The 27,820-nt window shown below is 47.8% G+C and overlaps 1 protein-coding gene and 1 non-coding gene across 11 annotated transcripts in view; one reads left to right on the plus strand and one right to left on the minus strand.

The window, feature by feature from the left end:
- Dpy19l3 (dpy-19 like C-mannosyltransferase 3) overlaps positions 1-27,820 on the minus strand; it is a 74,557-nt gene that overhangs the window by 36,374 nt on the left and 10,363 nt on the right. For 7 of the 10 annotated variants that reach the window (XM_074058832.1, XM_020182082.2, XM_074058833.1 and 4 more), the window contains exons 4-8: positions 12,760-12,850; positions 8,246-8,367; positions 7,299-7,444; positions 6,042-6,165; positions 5,365-5,499 (exon numbers count right to left, since the gene is read on the minus strand). In XM_074058832.1, coding sequence (XP_073914933.1) covers positions 5,365-5,499; positions 6,042-6,165; positions 7,299-7,444; positions 8,246-8,367; positions 12,760-12,850 — 618 coding nt within the window. Of the gene's footprint in view, positions 1-5,364; positions 5,500-6,041; positions 6,166-7,298; positions 7,445-8,245; positions 8,368-8,663; positions 8,807-12,759; positions 12,851-13,436; positions 13,575-27,820 lie in introns of all 10 variants that reach the window. The other 3 variants (XM_074058835.1, XM_074058834.1, XM_074058836.1) reach the window with 3 other exon arrangements.
- Positions 14,331-14,411, plus strand: Trnaa-ugc (transfer RNA alanine (anticodon UGC)). The gene has a single exon. It is a non-coding gene; the product is annotated as a tRNA-Ala (tRNA).

The following is a 27,820-nucleotide window of genomic DNA, read 5'->3' on the forward strand; positions in this document are numbered from 1 at the left end:
CCCACCAATTAGCTGGAGGGTGTTGGAGGCCTGTGAATTGTCTGCTTCTCCTTTTAGCTCTTGCTTCACACAGGGTGCAGTCTATTGTTTGCTGACTGACCCTTTACCTGAGTCCTGCTCAGTCCTCGGCAACTTTTCTCTGCTCCCACACCTTGCTTATCTGACATGCCACTCTGTTTGGATTAATGTTTGCATGGTGTACCGTCTTCTATCCTTTATCAACTCACCTCCACCGTTAGGTTCGAAGTGAGTTTTTTCTATGACAACAGTTGGATCATGCCTTTAAATCCACGCTGCCAGCTCTGACTTTCACTCAGTGTGCTTAGATCACTCACTTTTCAGGCAATGGTTGCAATCTTCGGTCTTCAATCTGGCATTTAATTTTTTGCTTTTTGTTTGTCTGGTGCTTCTCATTTCTTTTCTTTTTCTTGCCTTCTTGTGGGTTTCTTGAACATTGTTCGACTTCCATTTTTATCAACCACAGTATCTTATTTTAGTGTATCTTGTGGTACACACTTTTTAGTGGTTGTTCTGGGTATTCCATGACAGTCTACCATCAAGCACAATTTAGAAACTCAAGGAGTTTGTGACACTCACAGTTTAACTTTTCATAGCCTTTTCTTTCTTCCAAATCTACAATTCCTTCTTTTACCATTCCTTTTCTATTTCAAGAACTTCCTTTAGCCTCTCCTCCAGGGTAGGTCTCAGACGAGGTCTACATTAGCTTTCTTCACTGGGTTCTCCTCCACTCCTGAAGGAGGTTTTCAGCAGCTGAGGGATTCTCAGTTGACAAGTCTTCTGAGGAGACAGACATCCACTGCCTTCTTGGGGGCCTCACTTTCTCTGCTCTCAAGATTTCTTCAGAGGTGTGATTACCACGTATCACAGTGAAGACTTATTTGAGTTACTCCACTTGACATTAGCTTAGCTTCTGGATTCTGGAGGTTTCCATCCCTCTCCGGATTCAGGAGAATTGTAGCCACTTCTTCTAAAGTGTAGTGAACACTTTTTCAGCTTATATGCTTTCCCTATCCTCCTGGGACTTTTTTTTTTTTTTTTTTGCAGTGGTACAGTGTTTTGAACTCCAGGCCTCACCCTTGCTAGGCAGGTGCTCTACCACTTGAGCCACTCTGCCAGCTCCGTTTTGTGTGTCTCTGGTATTTTCAAAATAGGGTCTTGCATTTGCCAGGGCTGGCCTTGAAACTTGATCCTCCTAAGGATCCACTATGCCTCTCAAGTAACATAGTGGGACACAAGTGTTTCACATCTGTGTGTATGTGTAACTGCTCAATGAAACCATTCCACAATAACCGCTTTAACCTCCTTGGTAGACAATTTCATGTCTGTGATTCTCCTTGTTGACATCTCTTTTCTTCGAGAGAGATTCTCCTGGATCTTTGTATAACAGGATTTTCAACCGTGTATATCATATTATGAAATCGTGAATCTTTATTTATATTTTTGGCAATGCTGGAGTTTGAACTCAGGGCCTCATGCTTGCTAGGCAGACGCTCTACCACTTGAGCCTCTCTACCAGCCTGAAACTCTGGATTTTATTTAAGTCTTTTATACCAAAAAGGCTCCTCTGACCTGTCTTAGTCGTTTGGGCTGCTGTAACACCATACTGTAAGCTGAATGGCTTAGAAAGAGCACTTTCTATTTCTTGAGGTTCTGGAGGCCGGGAGGTCCACGATCGGGCATGGGTGTGGGGTGTGGTGAAGGCCTGGTTCACTGTCGGCGGCTTCCTGCTGTGTCCTCACATGGTGGAGGAGCAAACGACTCCCCTGGGCCTGTTTTATGTGGAACTCGTCACCTCACCAACGTCTACGAAAGCTATCACTTCAGGGGTTAGGACATCAACCCACACAGACATCCAAACCATGGTCCAGGCCAGGGCTACGCCTGCAGAAGGTGCTGCGTTGCAATTTCTGGATGGGGTAAAGTTGGGGCCAGGTGCAGGGGAAGGCCTTATGCACTCCATGCAAGGTCAAGGCCAAAGACAGCCTCCCCCCAAGACTTCTATGAACACCATGGTGACTGGGAAGGAAAAGGGAAAAGGTGCCCACTCCTGCTCCTCACACGGTTTTCACCAACAGTGTGGTGGGGCAATGGGAAAAGGGAGGTGCGTCCAAGTGGGGGTTTGAATCCAGCTTCCCCCTTGGCCTCCTCTGACACCGTCCTGGCAGGGAAGGGAAGTGGTGTCTCAGTGCCACCGAGTGGGAGCTGAAGTCCCTGTGGCCTTTCATGACACCTGGGGAGCAGGGGTAGACAGGGAGAGTACCGGGTCCCACTGCCCGTGGGAGGTGGGCTCTGGTGCCGCTGGGCTGGGGTGAAGCCGTGTGGGGCAGTGGGGAAGGCGTGGAGTGTGTATATGTGTGCGTGTGGGGGGGGTGGCTGCAGGAGTTTTCAACGTGTTTGGCTGGTACAGGGCTGTTCATGTCTGGACATTTCCTTGTGAGGCTTGTCCTTTCTGGTCCTTGGCCAGAGAGAAGATTTTCTTCTTTTGTGTCTGAGCCCATTGCTCTCTCCAGCACACTCTGGGATGCAGAGGGAGAAGGAAAACCCAGGGAACTCATGCCGCATTCTCCCTCTGGCCTTTCAGCTTTCTTCCGTTCACATCTCAAACCCTTCTTACAGCATTAGGGACACTGCCCAGGCTCTGTGACTGTGCTTGGGGGAGGAATAGGGAGCACTGTGTCCAACCCTTGTCTGGAGTCACATGGAGGAATGAAAGTGACCTCTGTAGCAGCTGTCATCGATGTCTTGTTCTCTCCACAGTGAGTTCATAAAATGTCATCAACCTCCACAATTTAGGCTTCCATGAGGCAAAGTAGAACCTTACTGCCATCCCAGGCTGCTGTGTTTTAAAATTTAAAACCCTCGTTAGCATTCCTGAAGACTTGGGAGGTTTTCCATCATTCATGAAAAGAAGGCGACGTACTGTGGAAAAAACTGCTTCTTGTCACCACAGTGAGCTCCGAATTTGCCTGCCTTTTTCTGTCCAATGACTCTCTCCCATTTGACATGACTCAAGATAAGTGATTCTAATTTAGGAAGAAACGAAGGCTCAGCGAAGTTAAATCACTTGCCAAAGTTGAAATGTAGTTATTTTCAGAGTGGATAGGAGTAACTTGGTTTTGTAACTCAGGATCCTTTCAGTAAATAATGCTTGTCTGTAAAACATGACACTTTTAAGTACTTCTGACACCAGCACTGCTTCACATATAAAAACAAACAAAGTCCAGAACTGAAGAGAAGACAAATTAGCTGTGTTACTTTTAAATTTTATATGGGTGGTCAAACTCTACCTTTTATTCTGTATCCTAGCTTTATTATTTTTTTAATTAGGATATATTCGTTGCACAGGGGGATTCACTGTGACAATTCTGAATAGCCTTTCATTGTACATTGGTTAGATCGTCCCCACACCTGCCCCCCGCCGTGGCCCCTCCCCACCCTACTTAATTCTGTATCTTAATCTTAAAAGAAATACATGTTCAAGAAAAGAATTTCAAAAGACGTAGAGAACGAAAAGAACACACAGAATCTGTGCTGTGCAGTTGACAGTCCTACTTCAAAGTCTGCTTTTCCACACACTGCTCGCTCGCGCTCCCTGTGTGTGTCTTCCTACATGTGTGGGGACTCACACACAGCTACACCGCTGCTACTGACCTCAGTCACTTCCTGCTCTTTCTCATCACGACAGAACTGAAGGATCATGGTTGAATATTTAATTAAGACAAATTCCTAGAGTGGAAGTGGGGGCGAAAGGGCCAACACACTTTTGGGCTTTTGATACTTACTATGGAACTACACAACAGAAAGATTATAGGAACTTGCACTGTGCCAGCCGTGTGTGGGTGGCCACTGCTTCACACCAGCTGAGACACCGTGCACACACATCATATCACAAACTTTGCTTTCTCTACTGGCCGTCACTGCCCTATGCTGCCCTCACACTCCAACCAAACTCTCCTTGCTGGAGCTCTCGCCTCTCACTTCTGTGAGACTTGTGTTTGAAATGAACTTTGTGTTCCTCCAGCCAATCCAGCTGCTTCTGCCTTTGTCTCCCAAGCTTCACGGCGCTCCCTGCGGCTGTGCCAGCGTCTCATGCATGCTGGCATTTTCAGTGGTGCATCCTGTATGGTGATCATGTGTACTTGGTTGCCTTTAGTGTTTCTTAACTCAGACTCAGTTTCCAAAGATTCTCACATCGCTTTTGGGATGGAAGAAAAGAGTGCAAGTCTCCTACAGGGCCATGTTGCTGCCTTATGTCTGCATATAATAAATTTTACTCGGAAAATTCTGAAGTTAGTAGCTATGAGCAATTTTAAAAATGCACGAAACACAACTGGGCATGATGGCTCATCCCTGTAATCCTAGCTACTTGGGAGGCTAAGATTGGGAAGATTATGATTTGAGACCAGCCTGAGCAAAAAGTTAACAAGATCCCATCTCAACCAATCGCTGGGCACAAGGGTGCACACCTGTCATCCCAAGTTACCTGGGAGGCTGTGATCAGGAAGACTGAGGTTCCAAGGCCAGCCCAGGCAAGAAGTTCAAGAGACCCCATCTCAGTGGGAAAAAAACTGGGCATGGTGGTGTGCGCCTGTCATCCCAGCAATGGCAGGAGGCATAAAATAGGAGGATTATAGTCCTAGCTGGTCTGAGCAAAAATTTGAGACTCCATCTTCAAAAGAACCAGAGAAAAATGGGCTGGGGCGTGGCTCATGTCGTAAAGCGCCTGCTGGGCAAGCACGAAACCCTGAGTTCAAACTTCAGTACCACACACCCAAACACAGACAGCACAATGTACATTAAGACATCTCTGCACACTAAAAAGCACATGCCTTAATGAGACCTGCACACACTGGGAGACAGAGGGCTCTCTGATTCACTATTTCTTATGTGATGCTTAGACGGTCAACAGGGATTCCCATCCCATGTTGGGCAAAGGCTACTATGAACGGTATTATCAACTTCTACAGAAAAACCGTCGTATGCCCACTGAGTGCTTAAAAAAAGACAGCACACGCTGGGACACCCTATGTCTTGTGCGGTGCTTGGAACTGAACCTTGGGCCTCTTGTAGGCTAGGCAGGGGCTCTACCTCTGGGCTACACCCACCCCACTAAGAAATTTAGGTCTTGTATTCTAAAGTTCGAGTTGTGTCTACTGGTGACTGCTGACGTGGACATTTATGCCCCAAGCAGATTCACTTTCTAATCTAACACAAGCAGGGTAAGAGGCAAGATTGTCCTCCCAGATTTAGCTGGGTTGCCTAATCCCCAGCTCAAGTGCCGAGGGCGTGTTGGATCTGCAAGGAGATCGAGGCTGTCAGTAGCGGGGGTGGGGGGCAGCGCACCTTGGCGGCCGGCAGCACGTCCAGGGACTCCAGCGTGAACAACGCGAGCGCCTGCAGCAGCGTCAAGAACTGGTTGAACTGCCAAGTCAGGCTAAAGAGAAAAGTCGACATGAAAACGGCAAGAAGGGCCAGCCTCTGTGAAAGAAAACCCGCGTGTGATTCGCACGTCTCTAGCAGCAAGAATCTCGCAGACAAGCCTCAAGAGCAGCTAGCATCTCCACAAACCAAACCGGGGGTGGAGGGGCCATCAGTGGCTCTGCAAACCCTCGCCCACGCCACAGAAGCTCTGGGTACCCTAGCGTGACACAGTGCACATAAATATTCACATTCGGTCTGTGCGTTCCACACTGAGATGGAAGTGACAAGGCACCAAGTCACATCTCAAGATCTCAAGAGTGATGGCTTAAAAATCCTGACAGCTCCACAGAGCTGTGTGTGGGCTTGTGGAACTATTTCAGGGTAGATTATGTACAGTACGTTTTTTAACATAAATGAAAACGTCTTCTTTGCATAGAAGGGAAAGGCTCAGAGAGAGAGTTCACCCATGCTGAAGACTCGGACATGAAATAAGAGCCGTTTGTCCCCAGGGATCGGGATGCAGTGCACACCACATTTTCCAAAGCCCCTTATATAAAATGGGGGGAGAAAAGGATGAATAAAGCTTCCCAGAAACTTACCTGAGAAAGAGCCTGTAAGTTTGGTCTCAGGAAATAGGTAACGGCTGCAATCTGAATTGCAAAGAACGGCAGTGCCCAGTTCTCCCTCAGTGGGATGGTGAACTCAACTCTGGTGGTGTCTATTCTGCACAGAGAAAGCACAAAGCGCCAAGACGGCAGCTCTTACCGTGACTGCCTAGAGCGCAAGCCGCATTCCCTTCAGTGAACGTGTGCTTAGATCCTGCTGGCTGGCTGGCAGGAATCCCTGACCTCCTCCCGCTCCCTGTAACATAACACTGGCACTCATGAACTCGTGAATGGGCAGCTGCCATGGGTATTCTACATTCAGCAAGGTGGTCCGAGTGGGTGGCTTCCAGCCCACGCCAACCTGACTTACATAACACAACTCCTCACTTCTTCTCTGCCTCCATCCGTGCCAACACGCGGTGCTGTGCGTTCCTCCTCTCTGCAGTCCGTTAGTGCTTCACACTCGTGTCTTACCTTTTCTTGGGTGGTACTGGGGTTTGAACCAAAAACCTTGCACTTGTGAGACAGGGTCTCTATCGCTTGAAACACACCCCAGCCCTAAACTTCGCTTTTCAAGTCTCAATGTCTTCATCTTGAAAGTGGGGATAACAATACTCCCCACACTTAGGATCACTAAAGCATTTTGTAAACAGCTTGGCATACAGTAAGCTCTCAATAGGGTCATAGTAAAAATGATTTACTGATGATTACAACAGAAAATCTGCGCAAGAACTCAGGTTCGAGTTTAAGATCCCTTCTGAATGCTGCGTTTGCTATTGCAGGTCAGGAAATGAATCTATTTTTCTTGTGTATGTTCAAAAAAAGAAACCAGCGATTTCTTAGGGATCCAGTGTTTATGAGTTAATAACGGATAGGAAATGATACCAGAACTTCTTTGCCTTTGTAGAGTGCTTTGTGCTTGGCCAAACGCCACACTGCTGATCTGACAGTGAAGAAGTCCTAAGTGTTTAAGAGATGAGCTGGAGGCTACGGAAGGACCACACAACAACAGGACCAGAACTGGGGCAGTTACAGATGTTTCGATCTGCAACTCAGTGTCCCGTGCCTCATCTGGGAGAACACCAAGCAGGCCTTCCGACCTTACAAAGAACTCAGTGAACCACCAGGTGAGCCAAAGAGAAAACACTCCCAACCAAAATGGCAGCACAGTCCTCCCCACTGGACATAGAGTGAGTGAGTTCATCTCTACTTACAGTTTGGAAAGAAGGCACACCGCCGCTTCTGACTCACCTGTTGGTGACATACCAGAGAGCTGCCAGCAGTCCTGACAGCCAGGTGCCACTAAGGAGCCAGCTGGTTGTGTAAAGGGCCATGACATAGACCGCCTGGAGCCCAAACAAGGTGTAAATGTAAAAGTACACCGGCTCCAGGTACTTCTGCAAAAAAGAACAAGGAAACGGTGGTCAGAGACACCCCAACCACCTCCCTGCCACTAAGAACAATGTCAGTAGACACTCAGTGTTCAGAACTGGCTAATAGCTCCCGGTGGCGAGTCTGCCCCTCCTCTCCCCGACATCTCTCTCCCCACTAGCGAGAGGAAGAAGAGAGTCCCTGAAGACCGGTCGCCATTCTTTAAGGTGGACTAGTTTGCTCTCAACTTTGCCTTATTCTCATGACAACTGGTCGCTGTGATCTGCTAATTATATATATATATATATATATATATTGGTGGAACCAAGGTTTGAACTCAGGACGTTGTGCCTGCAAGGCAGGTGCTCTACCACTTGAGCCGCACCTCCAGTCTACTTTGCTCTGGTTAGGAGTTAGGGTCTTTGTGAACTATTTGTCCAGGCTAGCCGCCAATGGTGACTCTCCTGATCTCAGCCTCCCAAGTACCTACAATTGCAGGCGTAAGCCACTGGTGCCTGGCTAATTTTACAGTTTTTAAAACACAATCATGGGGGGGGGGGACAAAAAAGATAAACCAAGAGCGATTACGCATTTCTAAATGAAAAATACTCATCAGCTTCTAGACTGCACATATACGTGTTCATGTAGTCAGGAAGTATCTCTAAACACAACTTACAAAACAAACAGCAGTATCTTATATAAATAAATGCAGGGTTCATGGTGCACGTAAGAAACAGCAGAATATTCCCCAAACCCTGCATTTGAAACAGCAGATGTGGACCTTTCGTCGGGCGTCTGACGGTGCAACGCCACCGAACACGACTTACCTGGATGGGCAGACTTCTGTACAAAATGCTGAGGAAGACCTCCTGGTACACATTCATCCGCTGAAGGATGTTGATGGTTCTCATGGATTCAGTTTTATTATCATACACTAAGCCACGAAAGCCTAAGAATGACACGGAAAATCAGGGAAAAGATGGCACACACAGTCACCCACCCATTCACGATACTCTTCAGTACGTGCCAGAGGATGCATGGAGCTTTGGGGGCACAACAGCAGCAAAGATGCAGCCTGCCCTCAAACAGCTCCACACAGGCTGGGTGGACATCAAACATTCGCACAAATATATGTACGTGAGACCTTTTGCGACTGCAGTGAAAAGAGAAACTGAGGCAAGGGGCTTTTATTTTATCCTCCTTCTCGTGACGGGCAGTGCCTGCTTCGGGAGGAGGACACACTACCTTCCCTGCCCCGATGGGTCTGGCAACGAGTCTCGCTCTGGCCAGCGTGGGGGTGACATGCCATGATGAGTGTCTAGGGGACGGGGTGTGTCTCCACCTCCACACAATATAGGCATGTTCCAATAGGGGTCGAGTGACAGCACCTGCAGGGCGAAAATGTAGTAATAGCAAGAAAGGACGTCACTGCAGATGCCATCGCTACACTGAGGCTGGGCGCTGGCTACGGACACCATGCTGAGGGGTGTGAGGTATGAACAGAGAGGTCACAAGGAAAACGCGCCCAGGCCTTGCATGAGGGAGAAGGTGCCCAACCTCGCTCCTGCTAAAGAGCAAAATGAGGTCACTGAGATGCCACTTCTCACCTATCGGCTTGGCAAAACTCAAGGCGTCTGACAATGTACCACATTGGCAAGGTTATAAGGAAGGAGACCCTCCTACCCTGCATTTGAGAATGCAAACAAGACTATCTCCATGGAGAATTCTGCAAACTGTCTGTGCGTTTACCCGTGGATCAGAAGGCTTGTAGCGAGGAATTGATCCCAAGGACAGATTGTACAAATACAAGATGTCACAGACCTGCCCATGAGTAGGGGTGTGCGGATCAGCTGTGAGTCGGTCACTTCACATGCTGAAGCCCCAGTGCCCAGTCTGACTAGGACAGGGCCTATGGGCAGGTAAAAAAGTTAAGTGAGGTCACAGGGCGGGACTTCCTCCAACAGAAGAGGAGGACAAGCGCCTAGGCTTGCTTGCGTTTGCAGTGTGACTGCTGTCTCTCTCCTCTGTGCAGAGGAAGGCCATGTGAGGACAGAGAGAAGACGGCGTCTGTAAACCAAGAAGAGGGCCGGAAGTGAGGCTCAGATGCAGAGCAAGTGTGAAGCCCTGAGTTTGAGCTCCAGTACCAAACAACAGCAGCAAAACAGAACAACACAGGAGAGAGGCCCCACTGGAAACCAATCCCGATGGCACCCTGACCTTGAAATGGGAGAGGATGAATTTCTGTTGTTTAAGCCACACAGCCTGGGTTACTTTGTGGCAGACCTAGAAGATGAAGACAGAGTTACGGACTGAATGAGTCACCTCAAAATGCGTACGTGGAAAGGTGGGGCCTCATGAGACCCCTGACGAGAAGAGCTGCCATGTGAGGACACGGCACGCAGGTGGCCATCCCCACCACAAGCCAGGAAGACAGCCCCCAGTAGCAATGAGCAGACTGAAACCCGAATCTCAGAATAATTTTCTCTTACTGCAGTTATCCAGCCTGTGGTATTTTGTGACAGCAACCTGAGAAGACAGATAAAGGAGACTTCTGGTACAAATTATGGCTGTCCGTACTGAGGAGCACTATACAGCTGCTAAAAGGAACGACGAATACCTTTATTTCTACTACAGAACAGTCCCCAAGAGTTTTATTAAATGGAAAAATAAGGAACAGTGGACACAGTAATGAAGGGGGGATGAGACCATCTTAAAATATTAACAGCTGACAAGAAAATAAAATCAAAATGGTTGCCTAAATGGGAAGGGAAGGGCAGGGGGCTGGAGGTGTAGCTCAGTGTAGAGCACTTTCCTGGCGTGTACAAGGCCCTGGGTTCCATCCCCAACACCACAAGGGAAAAAAGAGTGAGGAAGGTAATGGGGTGGAGGGGCAGGGCTGCAGGAGACATTTCTGGTGCTTCTTGTTTTATAGTTTTGACTTTGAACCTATGTAAACATTTTTTGTCAAGTATAAAAAAATTAAGTGAGGGCTGGTAGAGTGGCTTATGGTGGTAGAGCACTTGCCTTGCAAGTGTGAGGCCCTGAGTTCAAACCCCAGTACCACCAAAAATGAATAAATAAATTGAAATGTTTTTAACACAATCCCTGAAAAAATCAAAAGCTAGATAAAACAGATAAAGCTGCTGAGTTGGCGGCTTGGTCAAGTGACTGGAAAGGACAGGAGTGTGACTGTGTATACTAGGTGGGTTACATCCTAAGTCTAAAAGGGACAGCAAAGACGTTGTAAGCAGTTTTCAGGTAATCACACTGTTCGTAGCAATATCACCATGGTTTCTTTTTCTTTAGTGGTTCTGGGAATTGAACCCAGGCCCATGTGTGGCCGTCATGTGCTGTACTGCTGAGCCAGGCTCCTACCCCGTTATTATCTGAAAACATTACAGGTATAGCAGGATAAAGCAAGAGAGTGGTAACATTAATGTCATAAGGAACCCACATTTTCAATTTAACAAAAATGATGTACAAATATAAGATTAAAAAGGTAAAAACTCTGTTTTCCTAACTCTGCAGTGAAAACAGCCATCTTCTTGTTATCTCTCAGGAAAGCAATTCACATTTCCGTTCTGGTTCCCAAAGGGGATTAGAAACAATGGCTGATCTGGTAGCAACAAGTGTCCCTAGCACCAAAATCATGGTCCCTAAACAGTCACTGAAAGGAACAAGAGCCCCTGGAGAAGTAGCTGGTTCTAGGTCAAGGGAAGAAATATACCAAAGTGGCTTCAAACATCCCGCCATGCCAAAGGCAAGGGAGAGGTCAAAGACTGCTGGGGGGTCATGTCAAAGAGATGCCAGGCGGTCTGAAAGGCAGGGATCCTACAGGATGAAGAGTGGGAATCCCGAGGACAGAAATGCCTTAAAATCCACAGCCTTTGGTGATACCTGACGGGGAGCATCTTAAGGGTTCATCCTGAAAACATGAAAGGGAGAGGACCAACATTTGTGACCCTGTCTTCTTTACGAAGTAAACTGGCTTGTCGGTTACCCAGAACACGTCTTTAGAGATGAATTCTACCCAGTAACGGTGGGGTAGAGCATCGCCATTTCATATGAAATGGACATAAAATCAACAGATTAAAATAAGGAAAGGCTGACGGAGAACTCAGTAATAACAGACGGAGCCAGGGAAGGGAGAGAAAAATACAGCCATCAGAGGAATCGGTGTTTTCAACAAAAAACTATCGAGGAAAAGATGAAGAGACAGTGACAGATTTAAGAAAGAGTTAAAGGGACACCAAGTGACAGCAACGTGGAAGCTTTTGTTTGCAGCTCAAAAACGATTAAAATCTGTAGGACAACTGGAAATGTCAACACTGACTGCTGAGACACACGGATATATTTATAGATAAGCACTCTGATGTCTTGGATTGACTCTAAAACAATCCAGGTTGGGGGCGGGGATATAGAGAAAACAAGACTGGTCACAAGTCAGTGACCGCTCAGCTGATATGGGGAAATTCATCAGGGATTTTCTCTGCCTTTTTATGCTTGGAATTTTCTAAAAGAATCATCACCAAGCCAAGTGCTGGTGGCTCATGCTTGTAATCCCAGCAACTCAGGGGGCAGAGAACAGGTTCGAAGTAGTTAGCGAGACCCTATCTCAACAAAACCCATCACAAAAAAGGGCTGGTGGAGTGGCTCAAGGTGTAGGCCCTGAGTTCAAGCCCCAGTACCACAAAAAAAAAAAAAGTCATCACCACGAATGACAAAAACACACGGAAACAAGTCAACCACTGAATTTGTGTGATGCTTGAAAACACTCCCCACTCGAGGTACTCAACCTTTGTGAAGAATCCCTACCAAAAATACCACAGCTGAACGCAAGTGAAGCCCAGACAGGGCAGCTGTGTCACGTGTACAAGTGTGGTATGCCACGGACTCGTCAGGAGAGGACCAGGAGAAGACGTTGGGGAGGGTTCCATTCAGTACAAGAAAGAGAGTGGCTCTAAGCCACGTGGGAAAAGAAAGAACGCAGGAAAATGACAAGTGTGGGGACAGAGGGCTAAGTGGGGGCCCTAGAGACAATCGCAGCTTTCATGATTAAAATGCCGACTGGTTTCAGACAACACGTCTGGGATGCCTGTTCCTAAACGATCAAGAGAGAAATCAACAAGGAAGTGAGAAGTGGCAGGGATCTCTTTTGGGATAAGTACAGCAGGAACAGGACAGTTACACGCAATTTTACAGAACCAACTTCTTCTGGAGCGAAACACGGTCCGGGAGTGACGGGACGTTAACGGGGAAGCCACAGGAGCGTGGAGCACCCCCGCCCCCACGTTCTGTCTGACTGCAGAGGGCAGAAGGCGGGGGCCACCGGCCTGGTTACCTTGCGTGAGGGTCGGCGCCTGCAGCATCTGCTTGTAGTAGGAGTAGTACAGTCCGCACTCCGTCCTGAACGAGATCTCCCGCTCCACCTCCTGAAACAGTGACAGCGGCTGCGTTTACCTGACCTCGCCCGGTTCAGAAACGCACTGTCGCTGTGGAAGTGAGACACAGCTACAGCTGAAAGAGAAAAGGCTCGGCAAATACAGGCAAGACTCCTGACGAACGAGCAGTGAAGTGGACCACGGACACTCGGGCGCCAGTCACCCTCTCCTCTCTACTTCTGGGGACGTGTAAAATTGTTCCTAAAAAGCCACTGTTTAAAATGCAGTCACCAGTTCCAATTAAGCTGATATTTCAGAGGTGTTTTTCTAAGATTTCCCACAAATTAAAAATTTTCAGAAATTAAAAAAAAAAAGTCCCAGCCAGGTGCCAGTTTCTGTAATCCTGGCTCCACACGAGGCAGAGATCAGGAGGATCAGGGTTCAAAGCCAGCCAGAACAAATAGTTCATGAGACCCTATCTCAAACAAAAGCCCTTCACAGAAAAGGGCTGGCGGAGTGGCTCAAGTGGTAGAGTGCCTGCCTAGCAAGCCTCAGGCCCTGAGTTCAAACCCCAGTACTGCAGAAAAATAAAATAAAGTCCCAGATGTACAGAACTATACTTGCATTAGATACTCACCTGTAAGACCAATCGTCTCCTTGTTACTCTTAGTGAGATGGGGCAGAGCTTTCACAGATGAGTTTTACTTTGACACAGGTAACCCTGGTGGGCAGATGTTCCCATGGGTAAATGGACACATGAAACTCTTAAGCCGCTCTTAGATAGGTATCCAACATAGAAGAACCAAAATTTTAAAGTAATAGCTATTAGTCAATTTGGTTATAAGAGGCTTTTATTGAATTTTTTTTTTTTTGGTGGGCTGGGGTTTGAACTCAGGGCTTGCAAAGCAGGCACTCTACCACTTGAGCCACACCTCCAGTCCATTTTACTCTGGTTATTTTGGAGATGGGGCTCATGAACTATTTAACCGGGCTGGCCTCGAACCTTGATCCTACTAATCTCAGCCATTGATACTGACTTAAATTTAAAATTTAAATCATTAACAAAATATGGAGGCAAACTGGTAATGAAGATGAAGGAGCCTTTTCTGGAACAATCCTATTAACACCCTTAGATGGTGTTTTCCATCTGCATGAAAGCAGAAATGAATAAAAGTTACCATCTATGTCGTTACAGATTCTTTTACTCCAGCGTTCAAAGCCCATTGCTGTCAGGTGTAACGCCTCTCTGCCCTTCACATGGCCTCCGCTCACAGATCACATTGAACCCCCATCAGCTAACTGGTGAATCCCTCGTTTTAGCACGCCTTTGCTTCGCCCACCTCCCATTGATCACTCAAAGAGTAATAAACATCCCAGCAAAACAATCACTCATGAGCCAGGCACCAGTGGCTCACGCCTGTAATCCCAGCTACTCAGGTGGCAAGAGGTCAGGAGGATCGAGGTTTAAGGCCAGCCAGGGCAAATAGTTTGAGAGACCCTATCTCAAAAATACCCATCACAGAAGAGGGCTGGGGGAGTGGCTCAAGTGGTAGAGTGCCTGCCTTGCAAGCATGAGGTCCTGAGTTCAAATCCCAGTGCCACCCCTCCCCCCGCCCCCCAAAAAACATTCATCTTTAGATCTGGAAGTTACTTAATGTATGTATCTCTCTCACCCTTTAAATATGCCTCCTGTCCTTCAAAAATAGAAATCTCTTTATGAAGAAAACACTGAAAAAAATTAGTTATTTAAGAGTGCAAATACCCAACTACTGACTGTGAAGACCAAACCGTTAGGTGGTTCACTGCTGACTCCTTTCCGAATCACAGCGGGGAGGATGGCAAGCCTCCTGGTATTTGTGGGAACTTCCTTTCACAGAAAACAAACTTAGCCTGGGGGAAATGAAGCATTAAAAAGGCCATCAAACTCTGAAAGTGAAGTTTATCAGCGTTCGTGCTGTCTGAAAAGAACAATCCGGGAGGCAAAGATTTCTGTCTTCCGCACACCCTCCGACAGCTGAGCTGGTGGAGAGGACGACTGTAGACTGTGCGCGCAGACTGCTAAGTTTTCAGGTGCTCCTGACCCGCGCACCCTTCCTCGGCAGCTGTGTTACTCGGGTATCTTTAATTTTTGAGAAAAACTGTTGCATTGAGTTATGTGACATAAAACTGAACTGGTATCACTGGCTTCTGTAATATTCAAACTCCTACTTAGTCAAGTAACCATACAGACTACAAAGAGATGATAACTGACTGAATACTAGCTTTTGTCCATATGGGTAAGGAAGATTTAAGTTCAATTCCACTTCTTTTCTCTTCCCCAGCTGCCTTCCCTGGAAAATCCTAACACCAAACGTACAACTGCAACTGAGAGCCAAATTACTCATCCACATCTATGGCTTCATTTCCTGCATGATTCTAGGAATGAAAAAGCAGTCTTACAAAGATGAGGAGCAAACGCTCAGAGTTCTAAAAGCAGAACATGTGTGCCCCAGAGCTCTCTTTACTATGCCCAGAACCTAAGAAACATGGGGGTTCTAATTAGCAAAACTGCACTGACCCCGATTCCTTGGTAGTCCTGGCCTCCGCTGCAGAGAGCCTGATACTCTGCTTTATCACAGACGCCTGAAAGGGTTACATCTGCCATGTGCTCAGAGAACATCTGTTTCCTCAAATGCTTTCAGTTTCACAGCAATTTATACTCTGCCTGGTGGCTGGTGCCAATGAGAACAGTTATCAAAGCAAGGTACCCTCTGCAGAACGCAAGCCCCATGGACAGTCCACACTTAATGCATAGGTTGCACAGGGAACACGATGTTTGTTGAGAGAATAATAAAAACATCTCTGATGAGAATGACAGAAAAGACAAAAGAACTGTACAGCTAGAACCATCTTAGTAGCAGATGATGTCGCAATTGAAGTACTGAGAGGAGAAGCCACTGAGGGGAAAAAAAATGGCTGTTCAGGTAAGGACTTGGAACTGCCACAGGTGTTAAAGCACAAAAGGTTAACAAGCTGTTTGGGACAAATGACACTAAATCTGGAAACACATCAAGTTAGGTTTTTTTCTTTTACTCTCACGTACATAGCTTTTATTTATAAAAACTGTCCCCTCCCCACCAACAGCTACGCTGCAGGTGGCAAGGAAGTCGATGAGAGATTGACCTTACAAACGTTGTCTGTTCCAGAATGAGGCACCAAGAAACGGGAGCTTGTGACAGGACAGCTGTTCTTCAGGCTCTATCCTGGGAACCGTGCCCCCGGCAAACGTTTTTACGTGGCTTACTGTCTGGGTAAATTTGCGTCCATCTGTCAGAATGCAGGGATTCTTGCCCTGGAGTGGAGCTAGTTGTGACCCGTGACAGCTGTCATGCATGGTGGTGAGCAGGTGAGGCTGCTGGCCTTAGCGACAGTCGGTCCACTGGGCTTGGAGCCATCAGCAGCCTCACGCTGCCTCCTGCACTTAACTGCGAGGCCCCGTTCAACACAGAGACTCTAGCTTTGCAGGAGTGCTTGACGGGGAGGCAGGACTTGCACTGTCACATGAGCAAGAGCGAGGTGCAAAACATCACACTGGGAAAGAGACTCGGAAAGATGCTGCTAGCCACAGAGCATATCCCTCCTCAGTTATTTCTACATTTACTTGCAGGGGAAACAAAAAGGTGTGAGCATTGAGTCCTGGACCCCAAGGAGTTGACCTCTGAACAAGAACAATGCATTGGAAACAAAGGAAAAGGTTAACCAAGGGATCGCAAGGTAAAGAACAAAATCACCTTTGCCTCAACTATTAAAATAACTCCTGTACTGCATTCTTCTCCAATCCATCTTCCTCAATCATTCATTCATTTATTCACCCATCCATCCACCATTGCATCCATCCAGCCAGCCGCCTATCCACCAATGCTTCCATCCATCCACCCATCCTCTCATCCATCCACCCACCCACCCATCCGTCCACCCATCTGCCTACCCACCCATCTATCCGCCCATCTTCCCATCCACCCACCCATCCATCCATCCATCCATCCACCCATCCATCCATCCACCCATCCATCCACCCATCCTCTTATCCATCCACCCACCTGCCCACCCACCCATCTATCCACCCATCTTCCCAACCACCCATCCATCCATCCACCCACCCATCCTCTTATCCATCCACCCACCCACCCACCCATCTGTTCACCCATCCACCCACCTGCCCACCCACCCATCTGTCCGCCCATCTTCCCAACCACCCATCCACCCATCCTTCCACCCACCCACCCATCTGCCCACCCACCCATCCAGTATACCTATTGACAACCACCAAGTGACAAGCACTTTTCTGCTGGGAGATTCGGTGGGAAAGACAAAAATGTCTGCCTTGGTCAAGTTTATAACCCAGAGTAGAGGGAAAAGAGAAGAAATAAACAAGCACCCCCTGTACTGTGAGATGCTAGAAATGCCAGGGAAAGAGTGAAATGGGGAATGAGACAGAGAGGTGCTGATTTTAAAGGATGGTGGGGACGGCTTCACTGACTGAGCAGAACCCTGCAGAGGCGGCAAGAGAGGCATGTGGACACCTGAGGACGAGCCTGCCAGTCAGGCACTGAGGGACAGCGACAACAGAGGCCTGAGTTGGGGAGCAGGAAGATTGGTCAGTAAGGTCAGGAGTGGCAGGGGCAAGAGAGACAGAAAGGAAGCGTGGTGGGAAGCACCCACCTGCTCCTGGTGGGTGACAAGGGCTCTGTGCTCACACTTGACAGTGAGAAGCGGTGTGATTGTGCAGGAGGGAGTCAGGAGTCTGGTCTCAGACCTGCAAAGTCTGAACGTGAAGGGTTTCGTGCAGACCTAAGCCGATGTACGTTTCAAAGGCTCACACTGGCTGCTGCGTCAGAATGGACCATGGAGAGCAAGAGCCAGGCTGGGAAACCAGAAAGGGCTTTGATGCTAGACATGGGACAGGCAGAGCTGGTGTCTGGGAGAACAGGACTCTTCAAGGTGCCAGACCTGAGCTACTGAAAGGTGATGGAGGTGGAGAAGGCTCGGGACAAACACCTGAGGGTGAGTATCACTCCTGCTGGGTGTCACATGAAGGTGGCCAATGGGAGGCTGGTCATCGGGTTGGAGTTCTATGGAAGGGGAGTCTACAGATAGCACACAGTGCCTTGGGCAGGACTGTTCTTAGAAATGGGGGTGGCCAGAAGGTTCTGGGAACCTTGCCAAGAAGAGAGCAGCAGGCTGGGGAGCTGCCTGTTCATGAACCAAAGAATCAGACGCAGAGGAGGCCAGGAGAAAGTGTCCTGGGAGCCAAGAAAGATGCCACCAGGCCTGGTCAAACGGGGGCAGGGAATGACCAGAGCTTGGCACCGTGGAGGCCACTGTGCTTTTAACAAGAACATTCCTGGAGCAGTGAGGCACAAGCACAATTGGCGCAGGCTCAAGAAAGGGCCGGTCATGAGAGGAACGGGACTGCCCAGCTTTTTGAAGCTTTTGGTGTTAAGGGACAAGAGCTGAGAGGGAGCGTGGGTCACGACAGATTTTTCCCCCAGAATGGGAGAAAGGGCAAGGGAGAACGAGGGCTGGAGCTTTAGCAGCTGGGCAGGAGACTGAAGCTCAGACTCAGAAGCAAAGCCAGCAAAGCGGGCAGGAGGCAGGTGGTGCGGATGGAACCCAGAACCTGGCTTCCACTTCCAGAGAAACAGGGCTCAAGGGGGCAGGTGAGGGAAGGGCCAGAGAGGGCTTGGGGGAACAAAAGGTGACAGCAGTGGCTCATGACAGCGGAGGAGCCAGTGGTAGAAGGAACAGGACTGCACTACAGCTCGTCTGAGTACCTCTGTCCCGTGAATCTCCACTGCACATTATCTAAAAGTAAATGTTGTTTTATTTATGTATCTAACTTTGTATCCTGCAACAGGCTGGATTCCTTTTACTGCTTGTAACAGTTTCTCAGATGATTATTCTGGGGCTTCCAGATCTATAATCACAATCACCCATGAAAAAAACAATTGTACCTTCTCCTTTCCAACTGTCCTGCTGTCTACTTCCCAGGCCAAGCTCAGTAACAGCAGTGACAATGGGTGGCTCAGTTGGGGACATGCTTCTACAGCTGAAGTGCTAGTTCCTCAGCCCCCAGCCACACGCCCCTAGTTAATTAAAACTAAAAAGCCAATTCCTGCCGGGCGACATGGCTCACGCCTGTAATCCTAGCTACTAGGGAGGCTGAGCTCTGGAGGCTCCAGGTTCAAAGGCCAGCCTGGCGCAAATACTTCCCGAGACCCCATCTTCAAAATAACCAGAGCAAAATGGACTGGAGGCATGGCCTAAGCAGTAGAGCATCTGCGTCACAAGTGTGAAGCCCTGAGTTCAAACCTCAGGCCCCTAAGAACAACAAAACCCAGTTCTTCAGGTCCCGCACACATCTGGCTAGTGGCTGTAGAATCAGCACAAAGAGCCGCAAGTTCTATTAGAAAGACCCCTTGGTCTCTTCCCCCCCACATTTGTTCTCTTGTTTTACAGCTTTACTGATGTGGAACTCACAGGCCACGCTGCTCACCAGCTTGGCGTGTACCTTTCAGTGGCTCACGCCACATTCACGGGAGCTGTGAGACTATCACTGCCATCAGTTTCACATTTTCATCTCCCTCAGGAAGAGGCGATGAGCCCCCAATGGTCACTGTGCAGCTCCTCCTGCCCGTCAGCCCTGGGCAACCAGAGGTCCTCTTGCTGTCCGCCTGCACATTTCCTATAAATGCAATCAGAGGCTGCGAGGACCTGTGTGCCTGGCTTCTTTCGTGTGCACACTGTGTTCAAGGCTCATCTGTGATGTAGCACGCTCTGATAACTCTTCAAAATTGCCAACAGGACGGAAAAGTAGGCACTTGTGGGAGGGGAGGGAGAAGAGAGGAGATGGAGGTGAGGGAGTATGGTGCATGGACTTCATGTACTTATATGAAATAGACAAAAAACTTCTTGCGATTGCTATAAGTGGGGCAGGGAGGCAGTTAGGGGAGGGATGGTGGGGATGAGCTAACCAACGTACACTGTAAGACTATTCAGAATTGTCATGCCAGGCACTAGGAGTCCTAGCTACTCAGAAGGCAGAGATCAGGAGGACTGCGGTTCAAAACCAGCCTGGGAAAATAGTTCCTTGAGACCCTATCTCAAAAAAACCCTTCACAAAAATAGAGCTGGTGGAGTGGCTCATGGTAAATGCCGAGATCAAGCCCCAGTACCACAAAAAAACAAAACAAAACAAAACAAAACTGTCACAATGAATATATTCTAATAAAAATGAAAAAATTACCAAACAATATACCATTATACAGATAAGTCATAATTTATTCATCAGTTGATGGACATCTGGGTTTCTACTTTTTGGCTTTTATGAAAACGCTGCTCTGAACAACTGTGGTTAAGTGTTCGTGGAAGTGTGTTTTCATTTTTCTTGGGTATACACTTAGGAGTAAAATAGCTAAGATGACATGGTAAACTGGGTGTGGTGGTGCATGCCTATAGTCCCGGCTACTCAGGAGGATCACTTGAGCCCAGGGACTGAAGGGCAGTCTGGGCACCTGTATCAAAAGAAAGAAATTAAGAAAGAAAGAAATATTGTTGGTCTATGTCTAACTGTTTGAGGAACTAACTCTACACTGTCTTCCCAAGCGCCTGCAGGATTTAAAATTCCTGGCACTGGTGTAGCAGGGTTCAAACTTCTGACTTGTCTGAAATCATCGCCCTGTTGCTAGGTGTGATTTCCACTTGCAATCCCCGACAGCTGACACCAGCCAGCGTCTTCTCCCGTGTGCACCGGCCACCTGTGTGTTGTCACTGGAGGAACACCTATAAAAACTGGGGTGTCTTTTATGACTGACTTGTAACAGCTCTTTACGTGTTTCTAGTTGTAAGTCTTAAGGAATATATAGGTTGTAAAATTTTTCTTCCGTTTTAAGTGCATCAGTTTCTTTCCTTTTTCAGGGGGGATGGGAGTGGTACTGGGGCTTGAACTCAGGGTTTCACCACCACTAGGCAGGCGCTCTATCACTTGAGCCACCCTGCCGGCCCCACTTTTTTGATAGTGTTTTGAAGCACAAAAACTTGTAATTTTGATGAAGACCGCTTCATTAATTTTTTTTTTCTTGAAGTCACTGTGCTTTTGGTGTTGTATCAGAGAAGTGCGGGCAACCTCAAGACCGCTGCAAGGGTTGAGGCTTGGGGCTGTGGTCTGCCCTGGACCCTGGTTAACTATCGAGCACAGCGTGGGAAGGGCCTCAACTTCAGTCTTGTGTGGGTAAAAACCCAGTGGTCCTCAATTACCTGTGGAAACGACTCTCGTTACCCTCAGTAAATAACTGACCATAAACACAAGGATTTCTTTCTGGGCTCCCAACTTCATGGTGATGACCTCTAGCCTGCCCTGGTGCCACTGTCACAGTGCTGACTCTTACAGCTCTGCATCGAGTTCTGAAATTACTAAGTTAGAGTCTCCCCACTTTGTGTTGCTGTTTCAAAATCGTTTTGGCTATCCTGGGTCCCCTGAGTTTTCACCTAAGTTTTGAGACCGGTGTCAGCCTCTATGGAAAGTCATTCTGGGATTTAGAGAGGCCACCTGGGACTAGAGAGAGCATGTTAAACACAGACCAACTGGAAGAAAACTTTGTTTTTGGTGGGACTGGGATTTGAACTCAGCTCTGCACTTACAAAGCAGGCGCTCTACCACTTGATCCACATCTCCAGTCCATTTTGCTCTGGTTATTTTGGAGTTGGAACCTTGTGAACCATCTGCTGAGGCTGGCCTCGAACCTTGATCCTCTTGATCTCAGGCTCCCAAGAACCTAGGATTATAGGCGTGAACCACCAGCACCTAGCTGTCTTCTTTCTTTCTTTTTTTTTTGAGAGTGGGGAGGGGGGCTTGGGTTTAAGCTCAGACTTTATGCTTTCTAGGCAAATCCTACGCTACTTGAGCCCCAGCTCTGCCCTTTTTTTACTTTATTTTTCAGTTAGGGTCTCTTGGTTTTTCCCGGGGTCACCTGTGAGCCATGCTTCTCTTACCTCTGTTTCCCAAGTAATGGCAATTACAGGTGTGTGCTACCGTGTCTGGTAAAACTGTTCAGCAAAACTGTCTTCTAACTCTCAAGTTAAGTTTCACACTTCAGTTTGTTTTCGGTTTGCTCACTGCTCCTGAAACAGCATTAATTTCTGTACACCGACCTTGTGTCCTGTAACTTTGCCAAATTAATTTACTAGGTCTGATCATTCACAGGGCTTCTATATGCAAGACCACGTCACCTGCAGAGAGCGCCTTACTTCTTCCTCGCACCCGCGCTAAGCTGCCTGAGCAGCACCTGTGGGGGCAATGGGGAGCACAGGAGGTGAGTAGACACCTCATCTTGTCCCTGACTGAGGAAGACAGCTCTCAGCTCTCGCTGCCACTTATGTCGGCGTGATGAGCAGAGCCCTTCTATTCCTGGTTGGCTGAGTGAACCACACTCCTTACACAGCCGAATGAAGGGACACTGAGCTCTGAATGCTGCTTGTGACACCTGAGATGACCACGTCTTTTGTCCTTTATTCTACTGACGTGTGGGATCCACAGGTCTATTTACTTTTCAAGTTACACCTGCTGTGAGGAAATAATAAATTTTTTCAAAATTTTTTTTGTGCTTTTGTAGTATTGATTCAGCAAATAAACACACTAATTGGTTTCAACAAGTCTCCTTGCATTTTTGGCATAAAAATGACATGTTCACGTGCACCATATTTATAATCGCTACTGGATTCTCTTCTAGTGCTAGGGTTTTTTTTTTTTTTTTTCCCCTTCAATATACTTAAGTCAGAGTGTCATTTTCTAAATCTTACCTGGATTACATAGGGTCTACTTTGCTACTCATGGATTTTTCCTTCTGCCTTTCTCTCTCTCTTTTCCTTCCTTTCTTTCCTTTGCCCTCTCTGCCTCTTTTTTTTTGCAGTACTGGGGTTTGAACTCAGGGCTTCACTTACAAAGCACATGCTCTACTGCCTGAGTTACACCTCCAGTCCATTTTGCTCTGGTTATTTGTGAGATGGGCTATTTGCCCAAACTATTTGCTTGGGCTGGCCTCGAGCTGCGATCCTCCTGATCTCAGACTCCTGGGTAGCTGGGATTACAGGCGTGAGCCACAGAGCTGGGCCTCTTTAACACCTTCAACTTCACCATTCCTACTGCATGTTGTCTGCTGTTCTCAGCCTGTCCAACGCTTCTCTCCTGCTGGGCTTTCTGCAGTCTGCTGCCCTGTGGGCTGCAGCCAATGTGGTGGCAATCTCCATTATGGCTGGGCCTGTTTGTTCTGTTTCCTGTCTCTGTTCTGCCAGCCTGTGTTTTTTCCTTTCGTTCTCATTCTCCTTTCACATGGTATATGCCTTCTCATGTCTGCTTTGAATTCATCTTCCACTGCAGCGAGTGATCTATCAATCTATTTATTTTGGTGGTACTGGGGTTTGAACTCAGGGCCTCATGCTTGCTAGGCAGGTGCTCTCCTGCTTGAGCCACTCCACCAGCCCGTCTTTGGGTTGGGATTTTTCAAGATAGGGTCTCACGAGATCCTCCTGATCTCTGCATCATGACACACATGGTCACTGCTGTGACTTTGCTGTCGACTGTCCTCCATGGGCCACTGGTTTCCGGTCTTCCCTCCCCTTTCTCTCTTATCATATTGTCCTGCAGATCTAGTGTGGGCTCTGTCCTGGGTATCCATCACCGCTCAGTGTATGTTCTCCCCATCCCAGCTGCAGTCAGCAAGTTCCCACAGGGGACAGGTGAGGGACAGAACCCAGCGGCCAACGCTTTCCTTCAGACACAGGGGGTATGAGAGGGAGCACTCCAGTCCTTCCTGGATTCAGCCACCGGGTGCCACAGCCCCAGGGCTGCCACGGCAAGTTGTCCCTCCTAACTTGAGTCCTCTCAAGCTCCACTTCCCGCAGACCTGGCTGTCCCTGTGATGCCGTCTTTCGTCTTGCGTCTTGCTTCTGTGCCGCTCCTCACACCCACCTCCACGGTCCCAGTCAGGAGAGGGTGGGCTTACTCTGAGGACTGCCTTGCCTAAGTCACCTGCCGTCTAAAGACCTCTCTCAGCACCTTTTACACCCTGACTTTCCCTGGGTTGGGCCGCTCTCCAGGTTACAAACTCACAGTCTCACAGACCCTGGGGCTGTGGTGTGGTCTGTGCTACAGTGAGGCTTACAATGCCTGAGCCCCTGGGCTTGAACCTGAGCACCAAAAAACAAGAGAGGAGAAAACATGGGACCTGTCTACCTTCATTTTCCTTAACTGCTCTGGGGTAATTCTAAGAGGAGGAGGACGTGACAGGTTTACACTGGTGCTTCAAAGTGAAAAGTAAGCGCTTTCAGGAGTTTAAGAACACAATCAGAAACCTCTGGGGAGTGTGGAAATTGTGAAATAACTAGCAGCATAGAAACTTCAAAAATACTACTTTATGGAGCCATAATCATTTACATCATGACTGCGAAAGCTCTGTGAAAACTATACATGGGAAAAGCACAGGACACACCACAGTTACGAAAATTACAAAACTACAGCAGGGTCAGAAATAAGCTATTTTGATCAACATACAGGAGGAAATGGAAGGGAGAAACGAAAGCTCGTTTGGGCGTTCTGGGGACAAAATGCAGGGCCACACAGGCCCAGCAAGACCTCCAACACCAAGCCACACCCAATCCTGAACGTTTTTTTTGGTAGGAGTGATTGATGTGTGTATAAATGGAGTGCTTTTTTTTGTAGTCCTGGCATTTGAACTCATGACTTCGCACTTGCAAAGAAGGTGTCTACCTCTTGAGTCACAATTCGTCCATTTGGCTCTAGTTATTTTAGACATGGGGGTCTCGTGAACTATTTGCCCAAGCTGGTCTCAAACCTCAATCCTCCTGATCTCAGCCTCCCAAGTAGCTAAGATTACAGGTGTGAGCCTTTGGAGGTTTGGTTTTTTTTTTTTTTTTTTTGTTGGTAACAGTGATGAATGTGAATGGAGTATTGTCTTTTGGTTTTAAAATTTGTGTCACTGTCACAGTGTTATTCGCATAACAACAACAGAAAACATAACACCCATTCACTAAATAAACAGAACCAAACCCACAGAGTTTTATAGCCACATCTGCCACATAAACACAGATGGAGCCCATGCCAGTGCTACAGGCACCCCGTTCTGGGTTCCTGGGGGAGCCCTGTAGCTGCAGGCCTGTGCTCCACCTCCCACCCGCCTGCCTGGCAGCCAGCACCTGCCCTTCTCCTCCACTTCCCAGACTTCCTGACGCTCAGAGGTCAACTCTCCTCCACACAGACCTTCATTTACTTAGCAGTGACATGAAGCCAGCCTTAAGGGCAGCACGGGAGGAGAACACAGCTTCCCCCTTTTAGTTACTTTTATTGTGATAAGGATCAGCCAAGACGAAGGCTGCATTTCAAGGACAATTTAGGCTGCAGTGTTTGGGTTCTGCAGATTAAATCAAATATGCATAAATCCACCTAAACTGTACCAAGCACGTAGCAGACATTCAGTAAAGGGCATGAAAAATGTCCAATCCTTTCAATTTTCCAGCAAGGAAAACAGGACATAATGAGTGACACTGTAGCGAAATAAACTTTTTTTTTTTTTTGGTGGCAGTGCTGGGGTTTGAACTCAGAGCCTTGTGCTTGCTAGGCAGGTGCTCTGCCACTGAGCCACGCCTCCAGGCTTTTTTTCTTTGCTTCAGTTATTTTCAGGTAAGGTATCTCATCTTTCTCCAGGGCTGACCAGTTTCAGTAACTTTTTGCCCAGGCTAGACTCAAACTATGATTTTCCTAATCTCTGCTTCCTGAGCAGCTGGGATTCCAGGCTGAGCCACCAGCGCTTGGCTCTGGAAATTAACTTTTTAAGCTTAAAAAAACTATGCTGAAATGCCGGGAGTGCCTCAAGCAGTAGGAGTGCTTGCCTAGCAAACGTGAGGCCCTGAATTCAAACCTCAGCTGCAAAAAGAAAAAAAAAAAAAAAACCCAAACAATACAGAGAATGGAAATTATATACAGATTTTCTATGACCATTAAAACCAGTATCTTTTCCTTTAGCTTTCAAGTAACTATTTCAGGGTACCCACTAAAATTTAAAACATCATTTTAAGGCCAGGTGTGCTGGCACACACCAGCATGTGAGGCTAAAGCAGGAGAATCTGGGGTTCAAGGCCAGCCTGACCTACATAGAGTGGAACGCTATCTCAAAATAAAAATAAAAGAAAAAAGAAAAAAAAAGTGCTAAGTGATGGTGGCTCACACCTGTAATCCTAGCTAATCAGGAGGCAGAGATCAGGAGGATTGCGGTTGAAAGCCAGCCCAGGCAAACAGTTCTAGAGACCCTATCTCAAAAAACAAACCCAACACAGAAAAGAGCTAGCGGAGTGGTCCAAGGTGTAGGCCACGTGTTCAAGTACAATAGGAAAAAAAGAAAAAGCATTTCTTAGTGAGTTGCATAATTTACAAACAATATTTTGACTCTGAATAACTGTAAGTAACTCCAAGTATTAAAACAAAATCAAAATATTTTCATTAACTAGCCTACCAACCTTGAGGAGAGGAAGCCACCACCCAGAAAGACAAAAGGACAATAGATTCATCCACCTCAAGTACTCTCTACCTCCTCAATGACAATGGCCTAAACGTTAGGAGTTCATTTTTGAGGGTGTATCCGTTCTGAAAATGAGCTTTGCCTTTGGCTAAGGAAATGGTTACAGTTTGCCACTATTTATCCAGGGAAAACCGACAGACATGTTAACATTAAAGTTGAAATTAATGAAGATTAGATAAAAATTAAAAATTAACTCCCAAGTGGCACTGGCCACATTTTGCCTGTTGGATAGCCACATGTGGTTCATGGCTACCAGGCTGGATGGACAGGCAGACACAAAACATCTCCTTTATTCCAGAGAGTTCTGTTGGGTGGTGCTGATCTAGAGGTCTATGCAGAAAAAGCAATCTGAGTGCCTGTGCGGAGGCGTCACCAGGCACCACATCAGACGATTCCTCGTGACAGGCTGGGGGGGGGCCTGGGGGGAGATACTCCGTGAACCAAACAAAAACAGTTTGGCTGGCCTTTGTCCCCAAGCCCGGACACAGAGGGCCTGGCTTCTGGCTGTCCTGGGAAGCAGCTCGCCACCGCTTGAATGAAGGCCCAGTTTCAGTACGATGGAGCTCAGCTGTTGCTTTCCGGGGGTGGTGGAGCGGGGAGGGAAGCCTGCCGGAGGACATGCCAGTCCATGCTTCCCAGGTGGCATCCCATGAGGCCCAGACAGAAACTGGCCCGGGCTCTCTTTCTTTTCTCATTCTACACACTTCTGAAATGCTCGTGTCCACCCCTACAAGCTGCATCCAACACACACAGACACGGCTGCTGCCTCAAGAGCCAGATATCCAGCTTCCTTCACTCAGTCACTGCTGCACTGCTTTGAAACGGCCTCCCCGCAGAGCCGAGCCTGAACCTGTCATTGTCTGTATAAGAAAGAATCCAGCCAGGAGTGCTGGTGCAAGTCGGTAATCTCAGTGCTCAGGAGGCAGAGGCAAGAGGATCTGGGTCACCCTGGGCTGCAAAGAGAGATCCTGTTTCAACAAAACAAAACAAGGACAACCAAAAAGAATGTGGCTGGTCTTTGTTCCAGGGTCCTGGGAGGCAAGCTGGAAGCCCAGGCAATGAGGAATGTGCTGTGCTTGGTCCTAGCTTGTGGTACTTGGCATTTCTGAGTAACAGGATATTTTCTGTTACTCCCAGGTGGTTCAAGCACATCTGACAGATGCTTTAGTCTGCATTAAGAAGATGGCTCAGGAGAGTCTGGAGGGTGGGACTCTGAGCCATCCAGCTCCCTCCAACCTCCCAGCTCAGCCCGTGGTCAATGACCCAACCAGTCAATCATGCCTGCACAAGAAAGCCCAGGAAACACTGGACACCGGAGCCCACACACTCACTGAATGCGGCTGAAAAGCTTGGCATCCTTGCCTCCATTTTGTACATGTGTCCTTTGCCCTGA

This window comes from Castor canadensis, chromosome 16 (assembly GCF_047511655.1).
Source record: "Castor canadensis chromosome 16, mCasCan1.hap1v2, whole genome shotgun sequence".
Taxonomy (NCBI): domain Eukaryota; kingdom Metazoa; phylum Chordata; class Mammalia; order Rodentia; family Castoridae; genus Castor; species Castor canadensis.